General features: G+C 38.2%; 1 protein-coding gene across 1 annotated transcript in view; it reads left to right on the top strand.

Moving 5' to 3' along the window:
- The first annotated feature begins 8,573 nt into the window (after positions 1–8,573).
- MEGF10 (multiple EGF like domains 10) overlaps positions 8,574–25,722 on the top strand; it is a 71,977-nt gene continuing 54,828 nt past the window's right edge. The window contains exons 1-4 of the mRNA XM_054397255.1: positions 8,574–8,689; positions 11,422–11,523; positions 12,892–12,992; positions 18,268–18,360. Of these exons, the coding sequence (XP_054253230.1) occupies positions 8,574–8,689; positions 11,422–11,523; positions 12,892–12,992; positions 18,268–18,360 (412 nt within the window). The remainder of the gene's footprint in view (positions 8,690–11,421; positions 11,524–12,891; positions 12,993–18,267; positions 18,361–25,722) is intronic.

The following is a 25,722-nucleotide window of genomic DNA, read 5'->3' as shown; positions in this document are numbered from 1 at the left end:
TGCCAGCTTAGCAGCAAGGGAAACGCACTATTTGGTGAGGGTGTTGCATGGCAGTAGGAGAAGTTTGTGGGCCAAAAGGAGTCTTGTTTTTCAAGAGACTAGAAGATTCTGGGGTAACTCTCATGTGATATTTTATGTAGACTGATGAACCATTTTTGTTGAAAATGATCTTTAATATCATCAAGTCCAACCATTGTCTAGCTCTACCAATTCTGCTGCTAAACCATGTACCTTAGCACCACATCTATGCATCTTTTCAACACCTCCAGGCATGATCACAGAATCACAGAATCAGTAAGGTTGGAAAAGGCCTCAAGGACCATCAAATTCCAACCTGTCACCCAAGAACTCATGACTACTAAACCTTGTCACCAAGTGCCACATCCAATCCCCTCTTGAACACTTCCAGGGATGGTGACTCCACCACCTCCCTGGGCAGCACATTCCAACGTCTAACAATTCTCTCCATGAAGAACTTTCTCCTCACCTTGAGCCTAAACTTCCCCTGGTGCAGCTTGAGACTGTGTCCTCTTGCTCTGGTGCTGGTTGCCTGGGAGAAGAGACCAACCCCCTCCTGGCTACAACCTCCCTTCAGGTAGTTGTAGACAGAAATGAGGTCACCCCTGAGCCTCCTCTTCTTCAGGCTAAACAGTCCCAGCTCCTTCAGCCTCTCCTTGTAGGGTTTGTATTTGAGGCCTCTCACCAGCCTCATTGCCCTTCTCTGGACATGCTCCAGCAATTCAACATCTTTCCTAAACTGAGGGGCCCAGAACTGGACACAGTACTCGAGGTGTGGCCTAACCAGTGCTGAGTACAGGGGTACAATAACTTCCCTTCTCCTGCTGGCCACACTATGCCTGATGCAGGCCAGGATGCCACTGGCCTTCTGTGCCACCTGGGCACACAGCTGGCTCATGTTCATCCTACTGTCAGTCAGTACCCCCAGGTCCCTTTCTGTCTGGCTGCTCTCCAGCCACTCCAACCCCAGCCTGCAGCACTGCATGAGGTTGTTGTGGCCAAAGTGCAGCACTGGGCACTTGGACTTGTTAAATGCCATCCTGTTGCCATCCTCTGCCCATCTGTCCAGCCTGTCAAGGTCCCTCTGCAGAGCCCTCCTACCCTCTAACAGATCAACACTGCTCCCAACTTGATGTCATCTGCAAATTTACTGATGACTGACTCAATCCCCTCATCCAGATCATCAATAAAGATATTGAACAGGATGGGGCCCAGCACTGATCCCTGGGGGACACCACTAGTGACAGGCTGCCAGCTGGATGTGGCACCATTCACCACCACTCTCTGGGCATGGCCCTCCAGCCAGTTCCTAACCCAGCACAGAGTGCTCCTGTCCAAGCCACAGGCTGACAGCTTGGCCAGGAGTTTGCTGTGGGGAACGGTGTCAAAGGTCTTGCTGAAGTCCAGGTAGACTACATCCACAGCCTGCCCCACATCCACCAGGCAGGTCACCTGATCATAGATGATCATGATGATTCACAGACCTCCCTGGAGAGCCCAATCCGGTGTTCGATAACCCTTTCAGTGAAGACTTTCTAATATCCAGTCTAAACCTCTCCTAGTGCAACTGGAGGCCATTTTCTTCTGACAGTTGTCACTAGGGAGAAGAGATAGTTGTAGAGAGCAAGGTTTCCCCTCAGTTACCTTATCTCTAGAGTAAACAACCCCAGTTCCCTCAGCTGCTTCACATAAGACCTGTTCTCCACACACTTCACTGAATTTGCTGCCATTCTGTGGACCCACTCCAGCACCTGAAAGGGGCCTAAAGCTGAACACAGTGCTCTTGGTGTGGCTCCACCAGTGCTGAGTACAGGACTAAGATCACATCCCTGCTGGCCAGAATGTTTCTGATACAGGCCAGGATGCTGTTTGCCTTCTTATACACCTGAGCACATTATTGGCTGATGTTCAGATGGCTGTCAGCCAGCATCCTCAGGTCCTTTTCCTCCAACAACTTTCCAGTCACTCTGCCCCAAGCCTGTAGCATATCATGGGGCTGTTGTGATCCAAGCATAGGACCTGTCACCTGTCCTTGTTGAAGCCCATATGTTTTGCCTCAGCCCATTGTTCCAGCCTGTCCAAGTCCCTCAAGCAGATCAACACTGCCTCCAAGCTTAGAGTCATCTGCCAATTTATTGAGGGTTCATTCATTTTACTTGTCCATATCATTGATAAAGATACTAAGATTGGATCAAATCCTGAGCTCCAGTGAACACCACTAGTTAACAGCCACCAACTGGATTTAACTCCATTCACCACCACTCTTTCGGCCCAGCCATCCAGCCAGTTCTTAACCCAATGAATCATCCACCATTCAAACCATGAACAGACAGTTTCTCCATGGGGATGCTGTGGGCTCTACTAAAGCTTTACTAAGGTCCAGATATGCAACAGCCACAGCCTTTCCGTCATCCACTAAGTGGGTCACCTTGTTGTAGAAGATCAGGTTTGGTAAAGCAGGACATGCCTGTCATCAACCCATGCTGTTATATGTATTTGTATAAGAATTTCTTGGTCTCTTTAACAGCTGAAGCCAGATTAATTTCCAGATGGATGCTGACCTTTCTAATTTTCTCCTTGTATACCTTCACAACAACTTTGTAAGTGGCCTGCCCCTTCTTCCAACAACCACAGACTTTCATTTTCTCTCCAGGCTGTAACCAAATGTCTCTATTCATCCAGGCTGGGCTTCTTCCTTGCTGACTTGTCTTTCAGCCCATGGGGTCAACCTGCTCCTGCACCTTTTGAGACTTCCCTCTTGAACAACGTCCAGCCTTTCTGAACTTCTTGGCCCTTCAGGAGTGCCTCCCAAGGGACTCTGTTGCCCAGTTTCTGAAACAGGCAAAACTTTGTCCATGGTGGTAGTTTTGCAGACAACCGCTTCCCCCCAACACCCACTGTAAGAATAAATCTTGTAAAATATACTGCTGAGTGACTTGCAGGGAAGTACCAAGTCCTAGAGAACTCAGTTTGTGCTGGTGGTGTAATAGCACTGTGCTTTTGCTTCTATACTGCAGCATGATGTTGAGGCATTCAGTGCTGTGGTGAGGCCAGCTGTCTGAGACCATGCTGTGGCACTGGGTGACATTGCTCATATAAAGCTAGATACATAGAGAGATAAAAGATTTCTGCTTTCTCTAATATTTGTAATTATATTTTTTTTCATTCTGAAAATGGAGCTGTCCTTGTAATTGCAGTTCAAGAGATTGTTTGACACTTACAAAGGAATATGCACTGTGAGGGCTTTCATCCTTTCCAGGCTTCTAGCTGAGAGTTTTTGTGTTTAAGTGAAAGGTACCTACTTCAAAGTACAATTTACCAGGTATTCAGTCTGTGTATTGTTGCACTTCTGCTTAGAAGGTATGTTACAGATACACAGCCTGTGAAATGATAACATTACTTAAAGGATCATCTTGCCATAGCTCTCAAAACAGGTATTTCCACAACTTAGGGGGAAAGAAAACCTAGTCCACACCGGCCTTCTGGGTTGTCAGTGGATTCTCTGGAACTTGACAATTCAAGATTTCTTCACTTCTCCTAACTCTAGTTTAAGTGACAAGTGATTTTGGAAGTTCTTTGGCATGAGGCCTAGGAATGCCTGATAATTAGAGGCAGAAAAATAAAAATTAACTAATCTATTAAGTGAAGAAAAGTGGAAATCCATTAATTATTTTTTTCCCCTTATGAACAAGGGACTTCAAAGTGTCAGTATATCCATTTCTGTAAAGGAGATTTGTTCCAGCACATTATTCTTCAGGTACCAGCCTAAATGAATTGTTTTTCCATTTCATGTGCTTAGTTCAGGGTAAACACATTCGGAGTCTTCAGATGTGTCAGTTTCTTTCAAATTCAATTTTAGATACTAACTCGAATTTGAAACTTCATGTAACTGTTTTTGAGTGACTGGGAGGTGTTCTCTTTTTTGTGCCAGGCCTGCTGGCATTTGAGAAGGAAAGCCTGGCATGTGGCTGCATTGGCTTGTAGGCCTAAATTTGTTTTAATTGGCATAAATGTTTGCCACCCACAGAGGGACCTCAGGAATGAGAAATCTTGAAGAGGAAAACTGGAGGGGCTGTTAGTTTTGTGTGCTAGGGTATGAAACAAAGGGTGTTTTAAGCGTGGGCTCAGTGATTGGGTTGGTATGGTTTATCATTAGTCATATACTTAGCAAATTCATCCACCAGGCTCTGACTCTTAGTGAATACATAGCTAAGGCAATACCTGTCAGCACGTTTGAGTGAGCAGTGAGTTTTAAAAGTAAAGAAGCATGAGCTAAGAAGGTCATGTTTGAGTAATCTGCATCAAGAAGAGCCCTTGTAATCTTTGATCATGGTGGATGTGAGTCATTTCAATTTAGGGCGCAACTGGTTTATCATTTATCAAGCTGCTGTATTTGCTGTGTGGATCCCACATATTTTCTGTCTAGCAGAGTTTCAGTCTTGGTAGATGGTATTCTGATCTTTTCTTGGCTTCACCAGCTGGCAGTGTAGCCTTTGGGGTGGCATATTTTGAGGGTTTGAGAAAAGACCTGTCGCTTTATTTACATTTGCTGTGATTGTACTTCTTCAGCCAGTCTAAGGTCTGTGGGATGATGCTGCTACTTAGGTTAATTCATACTTGATTTTTAAGTGAGGTTTCACGTGACACAACATCAAACTGATTTACTAATTTCCAAAGAGAAAATGCCTTCTGCTCTTTACCCATTAATTCTCTAATTTAATCAATAAAAGCAATCTTTTTTTTTTTTTCTTTTTTCAGAAGTTAACATGGAACTAATCATCGTTGACAAGATTAGGTCAGGTTAAAATTTTGCTCTGGTAGCTTTAGAGATGAATTTATAAACAGATCATGCCCCTGGTAGAGGAGCTGAACTTCAAGAGCGAGGTTATAATGTTAAGAAAAAATACTAGATAGGTAGTGGAGGACCAAATAATCCTTCACCAGAAAATCTTTAGGAAAAAATCTTTGTTTCATCTGGAGCCATGATTTCCCATTGCAAGTAGCAGACACTAAATCTGTTATGGGATGCTTTGTCATGCTCTGGAGAATGTGCAGAGAGTCACCAGCAAGGGAATCTGGAGTAATGACTGTGTAGTGTGGGTTACAATTAAGCTTGAAAGTTTAGCTATGATGTACAGAATGAAGGTTGGTTTTTTTTGTTGTTGTTGTTTTTTTAATAGCATTTGCTGTACCTGCAGGTTAATGCAGTGTAGGTGTAATTAAAAAGAGCCTATGGGATTATAGCCCAGAGAACAGCTTGACATAACCTGTGCTGTATCACTGCAGAAATGCAGCAGTGTTGTAAAATCTTAGAGATACTCTCATGGAGTATGAAAAGCTCTCACTGTTTTGATGTTCATCTTCTAACTAAACAGCATGTTACTTCTTCCTGTTTTATTTTGCAGTGGTAAAAGTGCTTTTGCAAAAGTAATGAGAAATATCTTGATTTTGCTGACCAAAAAATGCTTCTTTACTGCCTTGAGCAACCTTCACTTCTTTTAAGTTTTGCATTGTTTTACTTTCCTTGCTCCTCCGGTTCCACTGATATTTATTTACCTTTTGCTAATGACAAATCTGATGGAGAGCTGTGTCCCCTAAGTTTTGCTTGTGGTTGTGATCTGCGTAGGTACAGAGATTTATTTGTAATTTCCACTGCATAGAGGAGAAGTAATTGTTTGTATTTTTTAGTTATCTGTTATTTCTCTGGTTTTGATCCTGAATTCTATAGGAAAGCCCAAACCAACCAAAGCAAAACCTGTGCAAAACTGTCAGCACAGTTAGTAGTGTCAGAGAAAGTGCCTACAAATCTCAGATGCTGGGTAGTAATGATTAACTGTCTGTGTTTATATGGTTCGCATTCAAGCTTTTTCATGTGCTTGCTAACAAGAAGAATGTAGATTGTGTAGTTGCTTACATTAAAATATGTGTTATGAGATTGCCTCTAATTTATGGGAGTGTATTTTTGGGATACCTGTCCACCTGTTATAGCATTTTAAAATGATCTTGTTAGTAATTATAATATGCCTTTGGGTGATCAGATTAATTTTTTAATGTGGCTATTAATATATTCCTTTGATACAATAAATGCATAATGAGCTAAATTTCCTTTATTAGAACAAAGAAATAGGAGAATAATCTAAGGTTGCTTCATGCAGTTGTATTACTTTCCTTTTAGCATTTTTAAACCATGTGCCTGTATTGAAGTCCAGGGAAACAGAGAATTCTGTGAGCTAAAAGAGCTTGTATTGCACCTGACCACTCTTAAAGATCCTACCCAAATGAAAGTAAAGATGCAGCTCTGTCAGCTGAAGTTTTAGTAGAAGAATGACCTGACAGTAGAACTCCATGGGCTGGTATGAATTTATTGTGTGGTTAGTTGAGTTGTGAAGTCAAGGACTTCACCTGCACTGAATGGTACATGCTGGTTAACAGTTACAATGATTGTATTTTGCTGACTCCCGTATAAAGATTGAAAAATGTATTCCCCCCAAACATGCAAATGTGTTGCTAGACATTGGAGAGTGTTTTGGACACAATCATTTGTCTTTTTGAAGTTCTTTTTTGTGGAGGTCACTGCTGCTACTCAGACTAGAAAGCTTGATGCCTGGTGGCAAAATTCCTATTCATGGCTCAGGACTATAGACTATGCAATGTGCTATAGGAGGTCAGAGAACCTTTCTGCTTTACCATGAGTTATTAACTGTCTCATACATATACTAATCAATAATTTGCATAGAGAAGGCATTCTCCAGCATGAGAATTTTTAATCTTTAAATTGCAGATACTGTGTAGATGTAGATAGTGACATTAATGATGTATTATTGAGATAATCTGAGCAATATGTAATAAAAAAAGTAAATCTGAACAGAGTATCTCAGTGCAAACTGTGGACAGAAAGAGTTAAATGAGTCATCTGCATATTTTATTGCTAATATGAACACTTTAGCAATGCTAATCAGTTATACTGATTTTCTGTTTTGATTTTCCTTAATAATTAAGCAAAATATCTGGAATGCAATCAAGTTTTACACTAGGGGGTTCACGTAAATGGTTATTTTTTAAATTTTTATTTTAGATTTTAAATTTTGTAAAACATATCCAAAAGGTAAGTTGCTGGAGTTCAGAATAAAATAACAAAAAAGAAATACAGATTACAGTCTGCATAATCAGTGACTATATTCAGTGAGGGAAATCACCAGTGTGTTGACATTATTAGCTGAAAATACAGCTCCCTTTGCTGCTTTTGAAAACAACTATGCATTGGCTACTTGTTACACAATGTACATTCACAGTAACAGTTCCAGACCATGAAATGTCTTTCAGCAGCCGACATTCATTCTGACATTTGTGGATTAATGGTAAAGTGAATCGAAAGTATTTCACTATGCAAATTAAAATAATTTGCTTGAAAACAAAAAGCATTAGGATATTCTTTAAGATTTTTATGTTATTGAAATAACTTCTTCATGAGCAGAATGTTTGTTCTGTTTGGTAATAGTGCAGCTGGCAAAGGAGGGGGTATTTTTTGCAAACTATATTGGAAATTCAACTTTGAAGAGCAGCAACAATGCAGGATAACATATGAGGCTGTCTGTTACCATGTAAAGCAAAGTAATTTTAAACTCTTCCCCTGATTAATTAATTTGTTTGATTTAGAATAATAATTTAATTAGTAAAAGCATGGTGCCATTTTTTTGCAAGTCTTGAGCTCACATTGGACCTTCCCATGGTGTTGTTTGGCATCTCTAAGAACCAACAAGGTGTATTCATGCACATGTGTATATATATATGTGTGTGTGTGTGTATGTATAATTTGCATTAAAAAATACACCCCGCCACCCCCAAGTCCTGAGAACATACTGCTTTTTGTACCTTTAACTTTCATCTCTACATGTGGTACTGTTGCCTGGGCTTTGTAGCAAGGCAATTTATTAAAATACTTACATTGAGGCAGGGTCCAGGAGTTAGGGTGTAGCTTTTCCTAAGCACCTGGCACGGGTGCTGGATACTCAGGCAAAACTTAGGGAGACGTGTAGTGAAGTCAGTGTGTACTTTTCAGGAGGTGCTTTGTCAAAAGATGCTGCTTGAATTGGGGTGGTATCTGGTGTTTTTAAGAAGTCAGCATAGGCTGGAGGAATGAGGAGGCTGCTGGCCCTGACCAGAGTAGCACAAACCATTCCTGTGAGGAAGTGATGGTTTCTGATGGTGCTTTATCTGCTAAACATTTTTATATTCTTGTGGTCTTGAGCAAATATGAAATGTGGATTTATTTTAAATTGCAGCTGTCATTTGGTGTGAATGAGCCTGGCTGCCTGCAATTTGATGGGACAGCATGACCTCTAAAATGTAGTTTGTTCACTGTCTGACCACCAGTATCACTTGTGTGAAAGTACTCCATTTGGGTTCTTCTTCCAAAGTGTGCTTCTTGAAGTGCCTGTTGCTTTATGTCATATATATATATTTAATATGGGTCAATAGTTTTTAGTTCATTTATTGTTCATATAATATTTTAATGTGCTATAAATATTTTTTCTTACAGCTACCTTTTTGGAAAGATGATTCTTCATTTGAACTCATTTTTTGGCTTCCCTGTCATACTTATGTACCATTGGATGGGGACAGCTTTATCTTTGAATCTGGAAGATCCCAATGTGTGTAGCCACTGGGAAAGGTAAATATTTTCTTCTGTAAAATACATTACGTGAACTCAGATTGCAATAATTTTGTTTGGTTTCAGTTGGCACGTATTTTAAATAATATGTGGCACTTTAAATAATTGAAAGCTTTTTGCTGGGTAATGAGCTGAGAAAAGTTGTATCACTGCATGGGCGAGGTAATTTCACAAATAAGTAAAATATTATTTCATACTGTGCTGAAACACAGCCATCTTTGCAGTAGTTTAGAATGCAGAAAGCACTACAGTGGCACCAGCAATGTCACACAACCATCTGCATACCAGAAATTAATAAAAATACCTTTTTTTCAATTAAACAAAGCTTTTGCATATGCAAAATATAATTAACTGTATTGGAGTTTGGCCAAATTTGATTATGTGGATTCTTCCCTATTTAACATTCACAGAATTTGAATTAGGATTTGTTGCCTAATTTTTTGGATGAGTTTCAGAAATTTATAACAGAGAGAAATAAGTTAATCAATTTAGTTGGTGCATTCATTCACCTAGTTCCATGTTAATTGCAAGGAGATTGGCACAGTGGGTAGGAGAACTTGAGCCGCAAGCATTTGCTGCATTTCTTTTCTTGTTTAAAGGATACAATATTGAAACCAAGCCTTATGATCTCATTATTGATGTTATGCCTGCCATTGATCTGCTAGTCTCTGAGACTGGATGTTTATTTAAAGACATCAGTATTTACTGTGTTTTATGTTTAATCACTGGGACTGCTGATAAACCACTGTACATTTCTTTTGGTGATTTTTAGAGCTGAATCTGTACAACAAAAATTGAAACTTGTATTTATGTCTTTATAAAGTCTAACTCTAAAAAAAAAAAAACAGGAAAAAAAAAGTTGCCAAAGGACTTTCACCAGGAATGAATCTGAACTTCATGTGAAGCATTTGGAGTCTCTGCCCCTATCACTGTGTACAATTCGGCTTATACAACAGTGATTCTATGAAATAGTTACCATACTAGAAGACTGTTTACAGTATTCAGGCAAATGCCTGCAGTGTAAGAGGATATTGCTCTATATTTTTTTTTTTTTTATAGATAAAAGTGGGTTTGAGGGAAGCTACAATGTAGTGAAAGCAAAATGGGGAATAACTTAAATATAACTATTTACATTGCATGATGTATTTTAAAACAAATTAATCAGCATCTGCATGCCTATTTTTGCTGCCTGAAGTTGTTTCCTTCTGCTGAGTCTCTGAAATGGGAACTCCAAGCAAACTTACCAAAACACTGTTGCTCAGAACAGATGTCAAAAGTACCCAAGTGTGAAAGAGTAAAACCCCAAATGCAAACTCTTCACTGCTGCTGTTACTGGCAGTTACATGCTTTAAATAAATCAGCCCCAGACAGTAATAAAATGGTCTTTACAAATGGACTGTGATCACGGGGAGAAGGGATAGTGTGCCCTGCCTTCAACAAAGAGCGCAGAGCCTCAGGCAAGTGTCAGCACCCCAACAATGCTTTGTCGGACTAGGAGGGACAACTGGATGGATTAGTGTTGCTTGCCTTCATATGGACATAGGAAAATCACGGAGTAAAGTTCTGGGCAGTTAAGAGTAAGTGGATCTGGATGTTTTCCCTCAGTGTAGGTGATGACAGTAGGAAGAGGAGATTGTAGCCGTTATCCAGCAATAGGTGCTAAGAAGTCAAAGAGGGAATGGGTGAAAGTGAGTGAAAGCTGCACAGGCTACATACTTAGTAAGTGTTTTGGCTGTTCCTGGGAGTAACTCCTACTGCAGGAATTTGCCATGCATTCCAGTATTTTCTAACCCTCTTGCACAATCAAGGACTGACTGACTGCCAGCACAAACAGCCTGCTGAACAGTTTTTTAGGATGATTCAATATTTTTCCCTTTTATGACAGGCTTCTGTCCTTCCTGTCGCATTGATATCTCTGGAGAGTCTGGACTTCAGAGCGTAGGTTTATTTCTAGGACACTGCATTTACAAATCTTCAGAAAATAATAATAGCACTTTAGTATAGCATTTCTGGGGAAAAAAGAGAAAAAAAATCTCTGCTAAACTAAGTAATGGGCTTTTCTAATTTCTGTTTGCTGAATAGACTGTTTGATGACATAATTGTTATATAATTTTCCAGTAGTTATTACTTATGTATGTTTCTGTGCTAACATCCACTTAGTATCTAAGTGCACTGGCACACCCTTCTACTACCAAAAATGTTTTGCTATGGATACAGCTGAAGTTTTAAAAATAAACTTCTCAGAAAACCCAGTGAGATTTTGTATGTTTCCTATGAAAACAGAAGAAACCTCATTTTGTGGCTCTTAACTAGTTTTCCAGCTATCCAGTGATGTTAGTAAAAGTTTTTTGTTTGTTTGTTGGTAGTTTGGATATTTTTTGTTTGTTTTTCCCACAGGAGAACAAATACTACACAGTATTTTGTTACTGTTCTTTAAATGTCTACTAGTACTATTTCATCAAATGTACTACACAGCAGAGACATGATGACTGTCTGCATATATATTTTGTTGTTGCTCGGTGAAAGAAAAACCTTCCAGTTGATATCTTCTGTTTTATAAATTTAGCTGCTTCATTTTTTATTTAAACCTAACTTTGAGGTTTTTTGGGCATGAGTATTTAGTTATATTTATTCCTTTCTATAGTAGGACTCTATAAAGACTTACTTAAATCAGATTGTACCCTAAAGGAATTGTCTGATAATCTGTCTGCTTTTTCTCTCTCTCCCCTCAGTTATTCAGTTACAGTGCAAGAGTCATATCCCCATCCTTTTGATCAAATTTACTACACTAGTTGTACTGACATCCTAAACTGGTTTAAGTGCACACGACACAGGTAATGTATAATTGTTAATATTGCTGCTTTGTAGGTATTTGCAAAGATTTTGTATCTGTAAAAATCCAGCATGGCGTATAGCATATTTCAGTCTTAGTGACTAGTCTATCTGACCTCTATGGTCTGTGTCAACTAGAAAGTGATTGTCAAACAAGGTCACGTATGTTTTATTAAGAGGTTGAGGTGTATCATCCCTTGGAATGCTAACAGAAATGAACAGGCTGGGAATAAGCATGCAATACACAATTAAATTGCTTAGATCTGTGATGTATATTTGTTCAGAGATATCATGAGAGATCTCTTACTGCTTGCAGTCTTTTGGTCTGTAGAAAGTGTACACTGCTCAAAAGAAAAAGAAGATTTGTTAAAGGAAACACCTTGTGCTTGCAGAAAGTAGTCAACGGCTGAACTATTTAAAGCTGGTGACAGCTGTAAAAAGCATTTTCCTCCTACTTATGACCATAACTATGAACCATCAGTAGTGGTAAAGGCCCACTGGGGTACCGTAGCTGGAGGAGACAGATCAGTAAGGATAATACACAAAAAGCAGACACTGAATTCAAAGAGAGATTAAGCTTTGATTACCTATGACACCTTTCATACACGAGCTGTTATCTACTAGGTGTTCAGACTGTCTCAGGTGTTGTGAGGATGTGTTTACTACTTGTGGAGTCTGTGGTCATCAGCCAGCAGAACTTGGGGGATGGTGAGGAGCAGAGAGGATAGAGTACTGGGAGAGCCTACTTCTGATAAATACTACTTGCTTGTGTCAGAAGAAAGCTATATTTTCTGCAGCTGTTGATGGGTTTATGTGCTGATTTCTCTATGCACTGTTCACCTCTGCCCAGCAGGGCTACATTCAGCATAATCCAGCTGCCCCTCTGGCAAGAGGCGTGCAGCACTGCTGGGTACTCAAGAGGTCTGAGATCTCCTCTGAGCCTTTTTATCTCTTCCCTTAACCAGAACTTCTCATGACATCTCTGCTCTTAGAAAAAAGACTCACCTTACGAGGAAGACGTCCAGAAGTCTTTCCCATGAAAACTCATAGCTGTAATGATCCAGCAAACTGATTTGTATTGCCAGCCTTTAGCCTCCATAGAGCATAGTAAAGGCAAAGGCAGTGATGCTCTGGCTTACGTATTAGTTAAGTAGTCAAAATCTTTAACTTCTTTTCCTGCTGTCCAGCCACCCATGGATATAAGGCTTCTTAGGGAGCCACTACAACCCTTGAACTGAACAACAGAAACCAAGGTCTCTTTAAGTTATTTATATCTGATATATACCTGATAGCTGATTAAATGCATGAGAATATATATGTTATTTCCAAACCATGAATTGTGTGTAACAATCATTCCTTCTTTTCTTTAGGATCAGTTACCGTACTGCCTACAGACACGGTGAAAAAACGATGTACAGGCGTAAATCCCAGTGCTGCCCTGGGTTTTACGAAAGCAGGGAAACATGTGTCCGTAAGTTTAGCTTCTTTTTGTTTTAAATTTCCATACATTTATCACAATGCTGATTTGACTCCCCCTTTCATGGGCGACTTGTGGAAGTTGAATTATGTGGGCTCAACTAGTGATCTCTCTTTGAAGTCAGCTGGTGTTGTGCATATGCAGTAACAGAATGACTGGATCTCAGATGTCTAAGTAACCAGCCTTGGTGTGTTTCTGACCAATACAGAAAATGCACAGCACAAGTGTCAAGTGTATTTTCAATGCAGTAAATAAATGCAAGGTTCAAAATCAGAAGGGAAATGCCGAAACATCTTATCTTTATCTCCTTGAAACCCTGGGCTCATCAGGGACAACCTTTTGTCTCTAACTTAATCTGTGAAGTTGACCGGCGTGTACACTTCTATTAGTTTTAGGAGACACAAAGAGTACGCACGAACGTGGGAAATAGCTATGTCCATTCCTTGGTTTTGCTTTAAGTTTTCTAGTAATGATATTTAAACCCCCTACAGAATGTTTCAAACAATGTCAGAGGGATGGAGGCAGTGTAGTTGAATTTTTACAGGAAATGTGAGATCCTATGAGAGCAGACTGGCAAGGGACTGGAGTCTGCGGACTGCAGGCACTGCCCTTGGGCTTGCAGCCCATTTTCTGAATGGGCAACTGTTTGGCAAGTCTTGCCAACAGAAAAAAGCGAAAAACACAGTTTACTGGGAAAACTACAGCATGTGAGCTGTTTTGGTGGCTGCTTTGGATTCTCTCATGTGAGGCTGTGCACAACGTTCCCAAGTCAAACTCCAAACTCAGATGGCATGCATCAGCATGCTCCTGCTGCCACAAAGCAGGACCTGGACTAAGGCACACACAAAAGGCTGGCTCTGTAGCTGCATGCTTTCAGCCCAACTTTCTAAAGAACAATGCTTTACTTGGAGATTTTTTTCAGCTGGGAATGAGAAAATTGGAGATACGTTTATTGCTTTATTGTCTGTATTATGGCTATAAGGACAGTGGTGAAGCATAGCACTCAAGATGTGGAGAACAAATATGTTTTGTGAAATAATGGATAACAAGAGGTTTGTCCTGGCCATTGGATTTTGCAACCCAGTTTAGAAGACACAGTGTAGTGGATAAGTCTTTGGTCTTTACCAATAAATGAGAGTCTGAAAGTCAGTATCATCATGTATGTTAAAGTTACTTACTCAATACAAATGTAAAATTGTTCCTTAATTTGCACATTTCTCTTTGTTGTGAGGTGCATACTGTAAGTGACCAACAGGATTTATTTTTATCCTTGGAAAATTACACCCTGTGAATTTCATAGTACATGACACTATCCTCATTAATATTTTTGTTTTACAGCACTTCCTGCATTTGAAAATGCCTCAGTAAGATCTTTTGTTTAAAGTGTTTTTTTGCACATTGAAAAACAAGGTCAAAATGATACTTTTAGAAAGCAACTTTTTTAAAAAAAATGGATCTCTCTGAGATCAGAATGGCAATTTCTTTAACAGTTTCAGGTTCAATGTGTATGTATTAGACTTATAAGAGACAATTTATGCCTACATTTCATTATTACACAGCCTATATGAATGATCATGTTTAATTTTTGATTAAGGAGTATACTTTTTCAAGTATATAGCAGTTCAGATCATATGAGAAGTGTGATTATGAGCATCTCATATGACTACAGCTTTTCCATAGCTATAGCATATGCAATAAATTTATCTGTTTTAACACTGTGATGCTCAGAATTTAGTAAATTCAGCTCACATTGTACGTACCAATTCTCTTCTGTTATTACACAAAAGGATGACAAATGCTGATATTCAGAACATACCTGCTCTGACTTTTGAAGCATTTTTAGAATGCCTTAAACTCAAATTACATTAAAAATAAAGATCCTCCAGTGGAGCTAACTTTGCATTTATTTGATTCTGTAACAGTTGACCCTGGAAGGCATTGAGAAACCTTCAGTGCTCATGATCTTCATTTGGAGATGAGTATTCAGGGCAAGGGAAGAGCTCAGTAGTTAGTTGGTGGCAAATATTTCATGCTTTCCATTATTTCAACCAGCTTTCTTCATAGTGAACTGATGTTCTGTTGTTTGTTTTTTCTTTTATTTGGCCTCTCAATTTAGAAAATAAAATTAGAAGTTTAAAATGGTTTGTGCATTCAAATTTAAGTATCAAAAGTTTGAGAACTTTAAAAGCTGAAGAAGTTTTTTTACTGTATATGCTCTTTCCATATACTAGGTATCTAAATCAGCTTAAAGTGGTATTAACAGAAATGCTAGGTGCAGTACATATGTTACTCCAGTCTTCCTAATATGAATTCTTGGTACAGCTGATGGGAATTTTATTTACTAGATTTCAGGAATGGAATATCATGAAAACAGATATAGTTTCAGGTATCTGCTCATTTTATCATGTTCTTAATTTGTTTGAAAGGTGGGTTGTTTGCCTAATTGCAGAATTATAATTGATTCTCCTGGTTATTTACTTCCATACATAATTGCATCCAAAATATTTCAAGCTTTGTTTATGTTAATTGCTTTATGTCTAGCTTTCCAAAATGAAAAAGCAGCACACACTAAAACGCATGCATAAACTTTCTTTAAAGGTAAAATAAATATTTTTTCAAAAAACTTTTTACCAGAAATTCTTCTGTGTCTTATTAGATAATGCAATGCACAACTGTCTAGATGTTGTCTGTGGTCACTTAAAAGAAATAACTTTATGTTGCTTCCTTAATGACAAAGAGCAGATTCATAAAATACCATTCAGATATATCAAGCCTTACAATGTTCCACTCTCTGCATATGCTCTAGTTCAGAAATAGAAGTGAAAGTTGTATGAGGCACAGGAGTTACTCCCCTTAGTAGGATTAGTTTAAGTAGGTATAGCAGTGGTAGAACAATCTGCACTGCAGGAGGTATGCTGGAGCCCATCCCCAAGTAAGTAGGTACTTGAATTGCAGTCTTCCCTTGAGCTGGAGCACCATCTCCCTCTCTGTCTTCATTGATCACAGGATCACAGGATGTTAGTGGCTGGAACGGATCTCTGAAGGTCATTGAGTCCAACCCCCCTGCCAAAGCAGGACCATAGACCATAAATTGATACCAGTAAGAGACATATAACCAGTGTTTGAAAGTGGCAGCTTGACTTAAAATTGTATTATATGTTCTATGCCTCTAGCATGACTGACTTAATCACCCCTGGTATGAGTTCCACTCTTAAAGCTGTGGTGCTGATGCATATCTGTAGTCCTGTTGGCCAAGCCTCACTTTGGTCTCAGCTTGCTCTAATAATGGCATTGATGGCCTGGGTGAGTTACACTTGTCTTTTTGCATAGATTCACTTCAATGAGTTTCCTCTGCAGCATATTTTATTCAGTTGCCTACAAAAGTACCAATGCCTGCAACTGACATGGGAATAGAACTCATGCAGCCTGGTAGATTTTTGTCAAGAGCACAGGTCCTTGTGGTGTAGAAATGCTGCTACAGGGACTTACACATGTAGCAGCAGTAGTTTATAGACACTTGAAGCTGCCTGATAAGAAAGGGCATATGTACTTTGTGTTTTTTCACAAAAATTAAAGGATATGGTCCATTGAAATAGACCTGTAAACTGGACAGGGTGAGATTTTAGAGCAAGACTTTGAAGGAAACAGTAAAACACAAGAAAAGGAGAAATAAGATGAGAGAGGAAATATGCAATAATAAGCTCAGATTGCTTTTTCATATAGTAATTGCATTTTCCTTACAAAAGAAGAAGCTCTGACTTATACAGTTTACTGCTACTAGTGAAGTTTTGGTGCTTCTTTACACTACTCGGTATCAGAGTTATTCATACATGTGCGGGTGGACAGATGTGTATGTTGGTCAGCCAGTGTATTGTTAGATTTTTTTATGTATTTGGTTTAGGAAGAGTTTCTGTGCACAAGGTAGCACTTACTAGGTAAGAATCTTCAAAGATACAACTAATTCATATCTAGTAATAAGACTAATGGAAAATTTTGATGTATTATTTAAAGTAATTATTTTAATAATAAATGGAGAACAGTGAAATAGCTTTGTACTAGTATCTTGTATCATCTAACATTTAAAAATTCATATTCTTTCTGTCAGTTTCTAATTAAGACAATTTTAATGCACATCTGAAAATTAACTTATTAAATAAAAGTTAAAAACGAAAATTAAAGGCTGTAACAACATGCAGTTACTGCATTAGTGTTCCTGGTATCTCATAGCATCAAAGATTTTAATAATATGTATGACTGATCTGTGTATGGCTTTCCTCTTTCTTGCCCACACAAAATAAAAAGATAACCAACATGCTTCATATCATGTTCAATCAGGAAAAAACGAGGCCATTTTCCCAGGTATTTTTCCTGATCACTCTATAGTATTTTCAATTATTCAGAACTGATATGATTCACTTATAGTCCCAACTTTTCTTTTTCCCATTTCACTTTATATTGAATATATATATATATATTCATATATATATATCTATATCTATTTCTATATATCTCCTATGCCTGTTGTGGTTTCTCTGGAAACACAGTGGTACAGAGCAAATTGTCATCCTATGCACATGTTGTAAGTTGTATTGTTGAAACTAAAAGGAAGGTCTTACGGTGGGTACAATGGCCTGGGTATCAAAGTCATTGTAAGCTTTTCTTATAAGTTTCAAATAAAAGCTCTGTTTCAAAGTAAGCCTTAACTGTAGGAACACATGTTTGCTTATCAGTGAAAAACCTGAATTACAAATAAAAATGTTAAACAGCTCTGCTCAGCACTTAGAATAAACATTGCATTCATAGGTCTTTTGTCTCCTGCCTTACTGGAATTATCTTTGCTGTTTTGTTGAACTTCACTTACACTATATAACGATTAAGAAAAAGCAATTTTAAAATACTGGTGTATTGCAAATTGTATTTTACCCATGATGTTAAAAACAAATCCCTCTTTTAGTGCATGGAGAAGTTCCCATCTTTCTCTTGGCATGAGAGTTTGCACAGGATGGTTGAAATTGGAAGGGACCTGTGGAAGTCATCTTGTCCAAGTTCCCTGCTCAGCACCAATATGGTTTTAGTTGGAGCCTTCACACTTAGGAAAAATAAGAAAAAATTTTTTGAAGAGATGCCATCAAACATTAATAAGAAATTTCTATTTTGCTTTTCAAAGATATTTGAGACACAGAAGACCTTGCTTAGGAATAAGTTTAGAATATTTTTCATAGTGATAGGAGATCTTCTTTAATTCCTATTTTATTTACTTCTCTGACAGCTCATTGTGCTGATAAATGTGTCCACGGTCGTTGTATCGCTCCAAACACCTGTCAGTGTGAGCCTGGGTGGGGAGGACCCAACTGCTCCAGTGGTGAGTTTTCACCTGCTTCTGCCTGTCTTGTGCAATTTCCACAATCCTGTTGTCTCTTTTGGGCAGATTATCATTGATCCTATGATGGGCTCCTACTTTCTGGTCAGGAGGTTGTTCTGAGTAACCAGATTACCCTCTGTGACTTGTTTTTTCTTCATTTACTTGCAGACAAAGTTACCAAGTAGCAGCAGTAAATGTCGTGAGCTATTTTGTGCTCAGAAATATGCAGATAGTACAGAACCTAGTAGTTGGATCAAAGTAGATAAAAACATATTTTAACTATAAAAAAAAAATATCTATTTTAAAATTTTCCTAATGTGTAGAGAATGATAGTACCAGGTCATGCTTAAAAGATATGAGCAAACCCTTTCTCACAACCCTATCATTTTTCACTCTGTCACTAACTTGTCCTTTTCTCCCCGCACTGTGTTGCTCTCTTGCATTATTAGTTGTTCTCTGTCTGATCAGTCTATTCCCATTTTACTCTCACTTATGTCTTTAATGTTTTTCTTCTTCCCCTTTTCCATGAGAGTTTATGCACGACATGAGGGGAGCAATGCATCACATGCATCAGGACACAGGGCAGGTTGGCACCTCTTTTTATTGGCATGTGGGTGTAGTCACAGGCAACCCAGGTGGTCACACAATAAAGAACGGATGAATATTACGGCAATCACATAGTTGATGTTTCAAAAGCTTATCAAAACTCAAATCTACGACCTGACGTAGTAAAATACTATCAGTTTATGCTGTTTTTAAGCCACTGCTGTTTTCTAGCCTATTTGAGTGTAAAGCCATGTATTTCAGTGTGCAATAAGGCAATAAGGTTTGGACAGAGGGAAGAAATTCCTCAGTGGCAGGACTGGCGTGTTTGTGCACTATCCCTTCCTCTGTCAAAGTAATCTTTTGTGCAGACCATGAATTGTTTTTTATTCTCTTGCCTGAAACACAATTTCTCAGAGTAATTAATGTGGGTTTTTTTTCTTCATTGCAATTTGTATTTTACTCCATCTTTCTATTCCTTTAGGTAAGGTCTTTGGGAATGTAATTTTTAGGCTAACATTACAACCATATACTTTGTGTCCTCTGCTTCTTCCTCTGCTGATTGTCTGATTACTTGTGACAGCAGCCTTAATAGCAAATATAGTTTCTGATCTGTGTCCACAACAGGCCAGAGCTGTACCTTTCAACAGGGTGATCTCTGGAGATTATTGGTGATCATCTGAAGGCTTCTGTGTGACATTAGAGCTAACCGGAACTGTTTTGGATCACTAGTGTATTCCTAGGAGAAGGAGCGTAGGCTGAGGAAGAGGATATTTCTGTGCATTTGCTACAGGGACATTTGTTTTGGAGTTTATCCCATTCTATCCCATTCCACAAAAACTTAAGAAAGCTCTTATTTTCAGCATTGAATGCTGCTGTTTGTTGCCATCTGTGTGTGGTTTCCTTATCTGTGTGTTTGAGAGCTACAGCACAGATCATACTGAACTGAAAAGGAGGGGATAGTGAAAATACAGTGATAGGGTTTTGGCTATCTGACATTGTGTTTTATTGTTGCCTGCCTTATGTAGGAAACTTTAATATTTTGCCTTTAACTATATTTTCTGTGTGATCACCAACTCGATTAGTTTTAGTAATGGAAAAGCTACAATCAAAATAAATAGGTGCTATTTTATTTACTAATGATTGTATTGGTATGGCAAGTTACTCATTCAAGAAAAAAACATGCAAATTGACACATATAATAATATGTCCAGCATATAAACAGTCTACTACGTAACCATTTAACTGAATGATGGAGAATGAGCAGTGACTACAAGGCAGGCCAGTACTTGTGTAAGGCAGACACTCTGTGATTTAATGGTTACTGATGACCAAATAAAATGCTGTGTGCCAAACGGAAACAAACAGTGTGAGATATTAGGCAGACTTTTATATTCAGTAGTATGTTCATTTTAATGAACACAAAGATGTTTGAAGCAACTGTTTTAACCTTAAGCAGTAAACTTTTCATAAAACTGCAGAACTTAACTTTTTCTCTCCGATTACTATCCTTTCTTTATTAGGATTGATTGTTCTGCTTACAAAGGAATCCCATCTGTAAGTATCTGAGAACAGTTAGTCCTATTGCAGCATCTGTCCATCTGCCAATCCCCAGCTTGATTTTATCTGTTGTTTCTCAGTTTTGTTTAACCAGTGGATTTAAAATGCATTTAAAAACCATATGCCATGGGTTCTATGTGACAGTGGCTTTCTGGGTGGTAATTGCACACAAGTGCTTCCCGTAATGTTCTTTCCAGAAATGACAGAGTGATTACATGAGCTTAATTCATGCATTGTGCAGTAAAAGCTGAATCAGCAAGCTTCCTCCCCTGTCTTTTCATACTACTATGTGCTGCAGCCTAGTAACCTTTCTAGGGACTAAACTTTTGGGGGGATTCCCATTTCCTTTCATAGGAATCATTAACTCATTTTTGTGACAAGTCTTACCTAATTCCTAATAGCACTGGTCAGTGGCTGCTTTTAATTTAGGGAGACGAGGGATAAAGATTTGACTAGATTGTCCTCTTTTCGTATTTAATTCTAGCCCTACTCATAACTCTCCTTTCCATCACATCCTCTGTCTTTCTGAAAACCTTACATCCTGCCTGAGAGGAAAATAGGACTGGATGTATTCTGTGAGTAAAACCTGAGTGGTGGTTTCAGAATTTGTTAATTAAATAGTATCTCCTTAAGGAACATTTCCCATGTGGGATGTGGTTTTTCTTCAGGCCTTTTTAGTTAAAGAAATATACTGTATTAGGTAGTGTTTGCTTGCCGTGACTTTCAGTAGGAGGAAATGAAGGAGATGATGATAATGCACGTATATCTGAAAAGAAACTGTACTTGAATTGAGATACCACTCATTTGCAGAACAATTCCATTCTAGTGGGAAACATGACAGTCATGCCAAACAAGTTATTGTAATAAGGATTTATTGACCAAACACAGTAGTCAGGTCAATGACAAATGAGTGGACAGAAAATGTGTTGGACCTATCCCTCGGAGTGAGTCAATCAGCAGAACCACTCTGCTATCAGCATCCTTTTCAAGATGCTTTTATGAGTTTTAGGAGTAAAAGACAATTGGTTCTGGGCTGGGAACATGGACAAAAATCTGAAAAAAGAAGGCAGTGGTGAAGAAAGGTACTTTTGTAGATTTAAAATGGAAATAAATAGTAGATTTATTGAAAAACAAGAAGAACAATACAACCTTTTCCTCCCAAACTGGATTATTGTTTCTTATATCAACTTTTTAATTTGTGTGTATCAGATTACATCGTTGCATAGGAGTGCTTTTGACTAGAGGTTGTGTATGTAAGAATTGCTACACGTAGTAATAGTTGCCTCTGTAGATGTGTAGGGATGATCAAATATAATTTTTCCTGCCTGTTTCCTGCTCACAGTTTTGCAACAGCATTTGCTGTAGTACTTAGTAGATGTACCTGATTGTCAGTTTTGAATGTGTTTGCAAGACAGATTCACATGCAGCCTGACATGGAGCCCCACTGAACAACCAGGACATTCACTTTGTTTTTCTCCACATGCCTGGTAGTCCACAAATAATTTGTTGAAAATCAATAGGACACTTTGTGAATAAGCTGGAGCACAGGCAAAAGGCCAAAATCAATATTACACTGACTTGTCGGCAAAGGCTGTAGCCTTTGTGATTCCCCCTAACTGGCCCGAGTACTTAAACAAAAAAGGGGAATGAAATATTTTAGGTTGTGACAAGTGTGTTAGAATTTTTTGTGGAAATGTGAATAGGCATTTTATTTTTTATATTTTATTTATCTGAGATTTATTTGAATCACTGGATTTTAATTTGCAATTCACTCCAGTTTCATTGGCACTGTAGTCAGAGGGCACGGAGATAGAACAAGTGGCACTAAGGCGTAATTTGGCTCCACGGTTTTATGAAGCATGAGAAGAGAACAGGCTTTTTCCTTAGTACATTAGATCAGCATTTAAAGTTGGCATCTCAGAAAAACATGTTCATAGCTTGAAACACAGTTAAGGAGACTTTTAAGGTGCAGTAGCTCTGCTTCTGGCAGATTTCCTTTGCTTTCATGGGTGCTTGTACGTTCACAAATTCCATGAAAATCTCACTGTTTTCTTCATGGGACTTGGCAGATGCAGAATATGGCAGAAACTGGATTTCTTGGCATAGTTTGTGTGAGACACTCATGTGAGTTACAAGCCCTGCCAGTTTCTCAGTGAAGTTTGTAATTTTTGTTAGCCCTGCAGAGGTGGGTGTGTGACTGTTTTCCACATACACACTTGCACCCCAAGTGGAACTGCCCCTTTGGTGTGGGTACTAGGCAAGGTGCCTGGGAGCAGCTCATACAGTCTGATGACACAAGCTGCAAATCTTGAATTGAGCTTCTTTGACCAAGGCATTGCTTTCCTTTTTTGTTGAAAGCATTTTAGCTAACAGAGCTTGCAAAATACACTTGGAGAGCTAGCTCATCCTTAAGTTTTCCAAGCCATTCTACAGCCTGTAGAAAGAGATTCTAGTTTTAACAACATACTTGCAGCAGAAAAGTTTGATCACAGATGTGAGAAACTGCTAAACACCCAGGTGAAACTGCAGTATATTGTGACAGAGAGCTATTTGGTTTGATGGGAAATGCTGAGAAATAGCTCATTCAAGAACTGCCCCACACCCTGGCTCCCAAACAGTTAAATGTGCAAATATTCCTGTTAGAAAAGCTATAGCAGATCGTAAACAGTTTTCAATTTAACCTTCTCTTACTATGTGTGTCTTCCCTGTGCTGTTCACTACTCTTAATTATTCTGTAATTATTGCTTCAGAAAATTCCCCTAATTCCTGTATTTTGACAGCTGAACTTGTTATTTTCTCCTCTAACATATTCTCCTCTAGCATATTTTTTCTCCTTTAATATATTTGGGTTCAGAAATCAACCCACCATCAAGTTAGATCAGGTCCAAACATGGAAAATAAGTACTAATGGTAGGTGTCATCACCTTCATTGCTGACAGAGTCACTACAGTGTCGATTTGGTGGGTGGTATCAACATTCTCAGGGTTACATAGTTGTGCTTATATAGAGTTCAGTACAATGATATATTTGAAATTATGTTATTCCTATTTTTAGTATAATTTCTGTCCTATAAAGCATTATGCTTATTAGTTCTATGGAAATGAATAAAATGGGTGGACATGCTCAAGTGTTTCGGTGAATTACAGTTCCAGTATTAAAGCAAAAGCAGAAATAAAAATATATTTTCTACGAAACAGTTATTAAATTTACTTGTGTTGAGATTTACTGAAGGAAGGTATCATAGTAAATGGTGATAGTTTTATTGATTTGTAAACACCTTCTGGATCAGGGATACTCACCCTGTCTGCTTTTCACAATTTAATAAACTCTCTATATTTGTGATACCTAATCTGGTTTCTTGAATAGTATCTGTGCAATTTTGTTTTTTCTAGTAACAGTGCAAAAGTGTTTTCAGCATTGGTTAATTTAAATCTGCCTTATATATTGGCATACTTATGTGTTGCCCATGGCTCACTTACAAGGTTTTCAAGGATGTGTTGCTAATTTAAAATTTAAGATAACTTCCAAGTTATTACAAGAAAGGAAAAAGGCTAATGGAGAAAAAGGTCATGGAGAACAGTCCATTTTATACGATACAAACAGATCTTTATAATTCTGTAACTTTTCCTATAATAGTGATTAATTTAAACAGATTTTATCTTAGTAGCAGGATGAAATGAACACCAAAAGCCATCTGTGTGTGTTTTCCTTAGCAGTTATCCAACCCTGTGGTCTGATGTCCAAAGCACTTTAGAGAGTGTTCTAAAATTCATGGCATATGAAAAGCATATAGTTCCATTCTTTTATAGGGTCTGAAAAACACATTTTCATTGTTCTTCCACTTCATGGATCAAAAGGCTTTTACAAAGTGAAAAAGAAAAATTGCTAAATTAAATTAAAGCTTAGCATTTTGAATAAAAATCTTTTCTTACACACAAAACAAAAGTAAGAATGAAAAATATGCCACAGGGTAAAAAGCTTACAGTATAATAAATGAAATCTGATAGAAACAAAAGACTCACAGACAATCCAGATTTAATAGAAAGTGCATTCTACAAAAACTGCACTGCTATGCATTTCTGTGTCTGGGATGTAGGTAACGTAAAACTTTACTAAAATACACTGATATTTTACAGTTATTATGAGTGATTCCCCAGAGGAAAAAGATTTATTTTCTGATATGCATGTACATATATTTTTATAACATCTGAGGTGACTAGGACAGAAATGTAAACAAAGATATGGAGAATAATCTCATGTTTTTATTCAATGAGACTATAATGTTTTTATTTTGCTTTTCAGAATAGTTTTCTTTGTTTTCTGATCTTTATGACTCATATTTGAAATTTCTGGTTGCCACCTTTCGTATTTATTGTATTTTAATCCAAGCTGACCTACAGGTTGATGTCACAAGGGGTTTAATCTATCTTGTTGAATTTTGAACATACTTGAGTATTTATAGCTTTCAGAATCAGTGGGAATTTACTTTTACTTGGTTTTAATTCCATTTGGGAGAATTATTATCTTTCCTATCCTGCAGGAATATCCTAAGGGAAATGAATGTCATCAATTTAGACCCACAGTGAATCGAATTGTAATAGTAGAGAGTAGTTTCCAAAATACTCTCTAAACTTTCCAATGAGGATTATATGGATTTAGATTAGTGAGAACATATTTTTGTCATGGTTTTCATTAGTGAACCAGTGTATGTTATTCTGAACACAGTCAGAAAGGAAGACAATTAATCACAGAATTATAGAATGGCTTAGTTTGGAAGGGATCTTAGAGATCATCTACTCAAACCTCTCTGACATGGGCAAGGACACCTCTCAACTAGACTCAAGCTGCTCAAGGCCTCAGCCAGCCTTGAACATGCACAACCTCCCTGGGCAACCTATTCCAGAGTTTTACCACCCTTGTACTGAAGAACTTCTTCTCAACATCCAGTTTAAACCTACTCTCCCTCCTCTTGAAATTATTCCCCCTAGTTCTATTGCTAGACATCCTTATGAAAAGTCCCTCTCCATCCTTCCTGTAGGATCCCTCTAGGTATTAAATACTTGATAGTAGCCTCTGCACTACCTGAGAGTAGCATCTGCATGGGTATGAGTTTTCATGTCCTTATCACCCAAGAGTAATTCATAAAGAGTTGTCTGAATTTAGGGCACTAATCCAGTTTTCTGACAAAATTTTAGTCTGGAGTTGTACGCCATGTTCATGCAAGCCTTCATACTGTAATTGAGGCACTCTCTTTCAGCA

Source organism: Indicator indicator, chromosome Z (assembly GCF_027791375.1).
Source record: "Indicator indicator isolate 239-I01 chromosome Z, UM_Iind_1.1, whole genome shotgun sequence".
Classification (NCBI taxonomy): Eukaryota; Metazoa; Chordata; class Aves; order Piciformes; family Indicatoridae; genus Indicator; species Indicator indicator.
The sequence above is the reverse complement of the archived record's forward strand: the minus strand, read 5'-3'. Positions and strand labels throughout refer to the sequence as shown.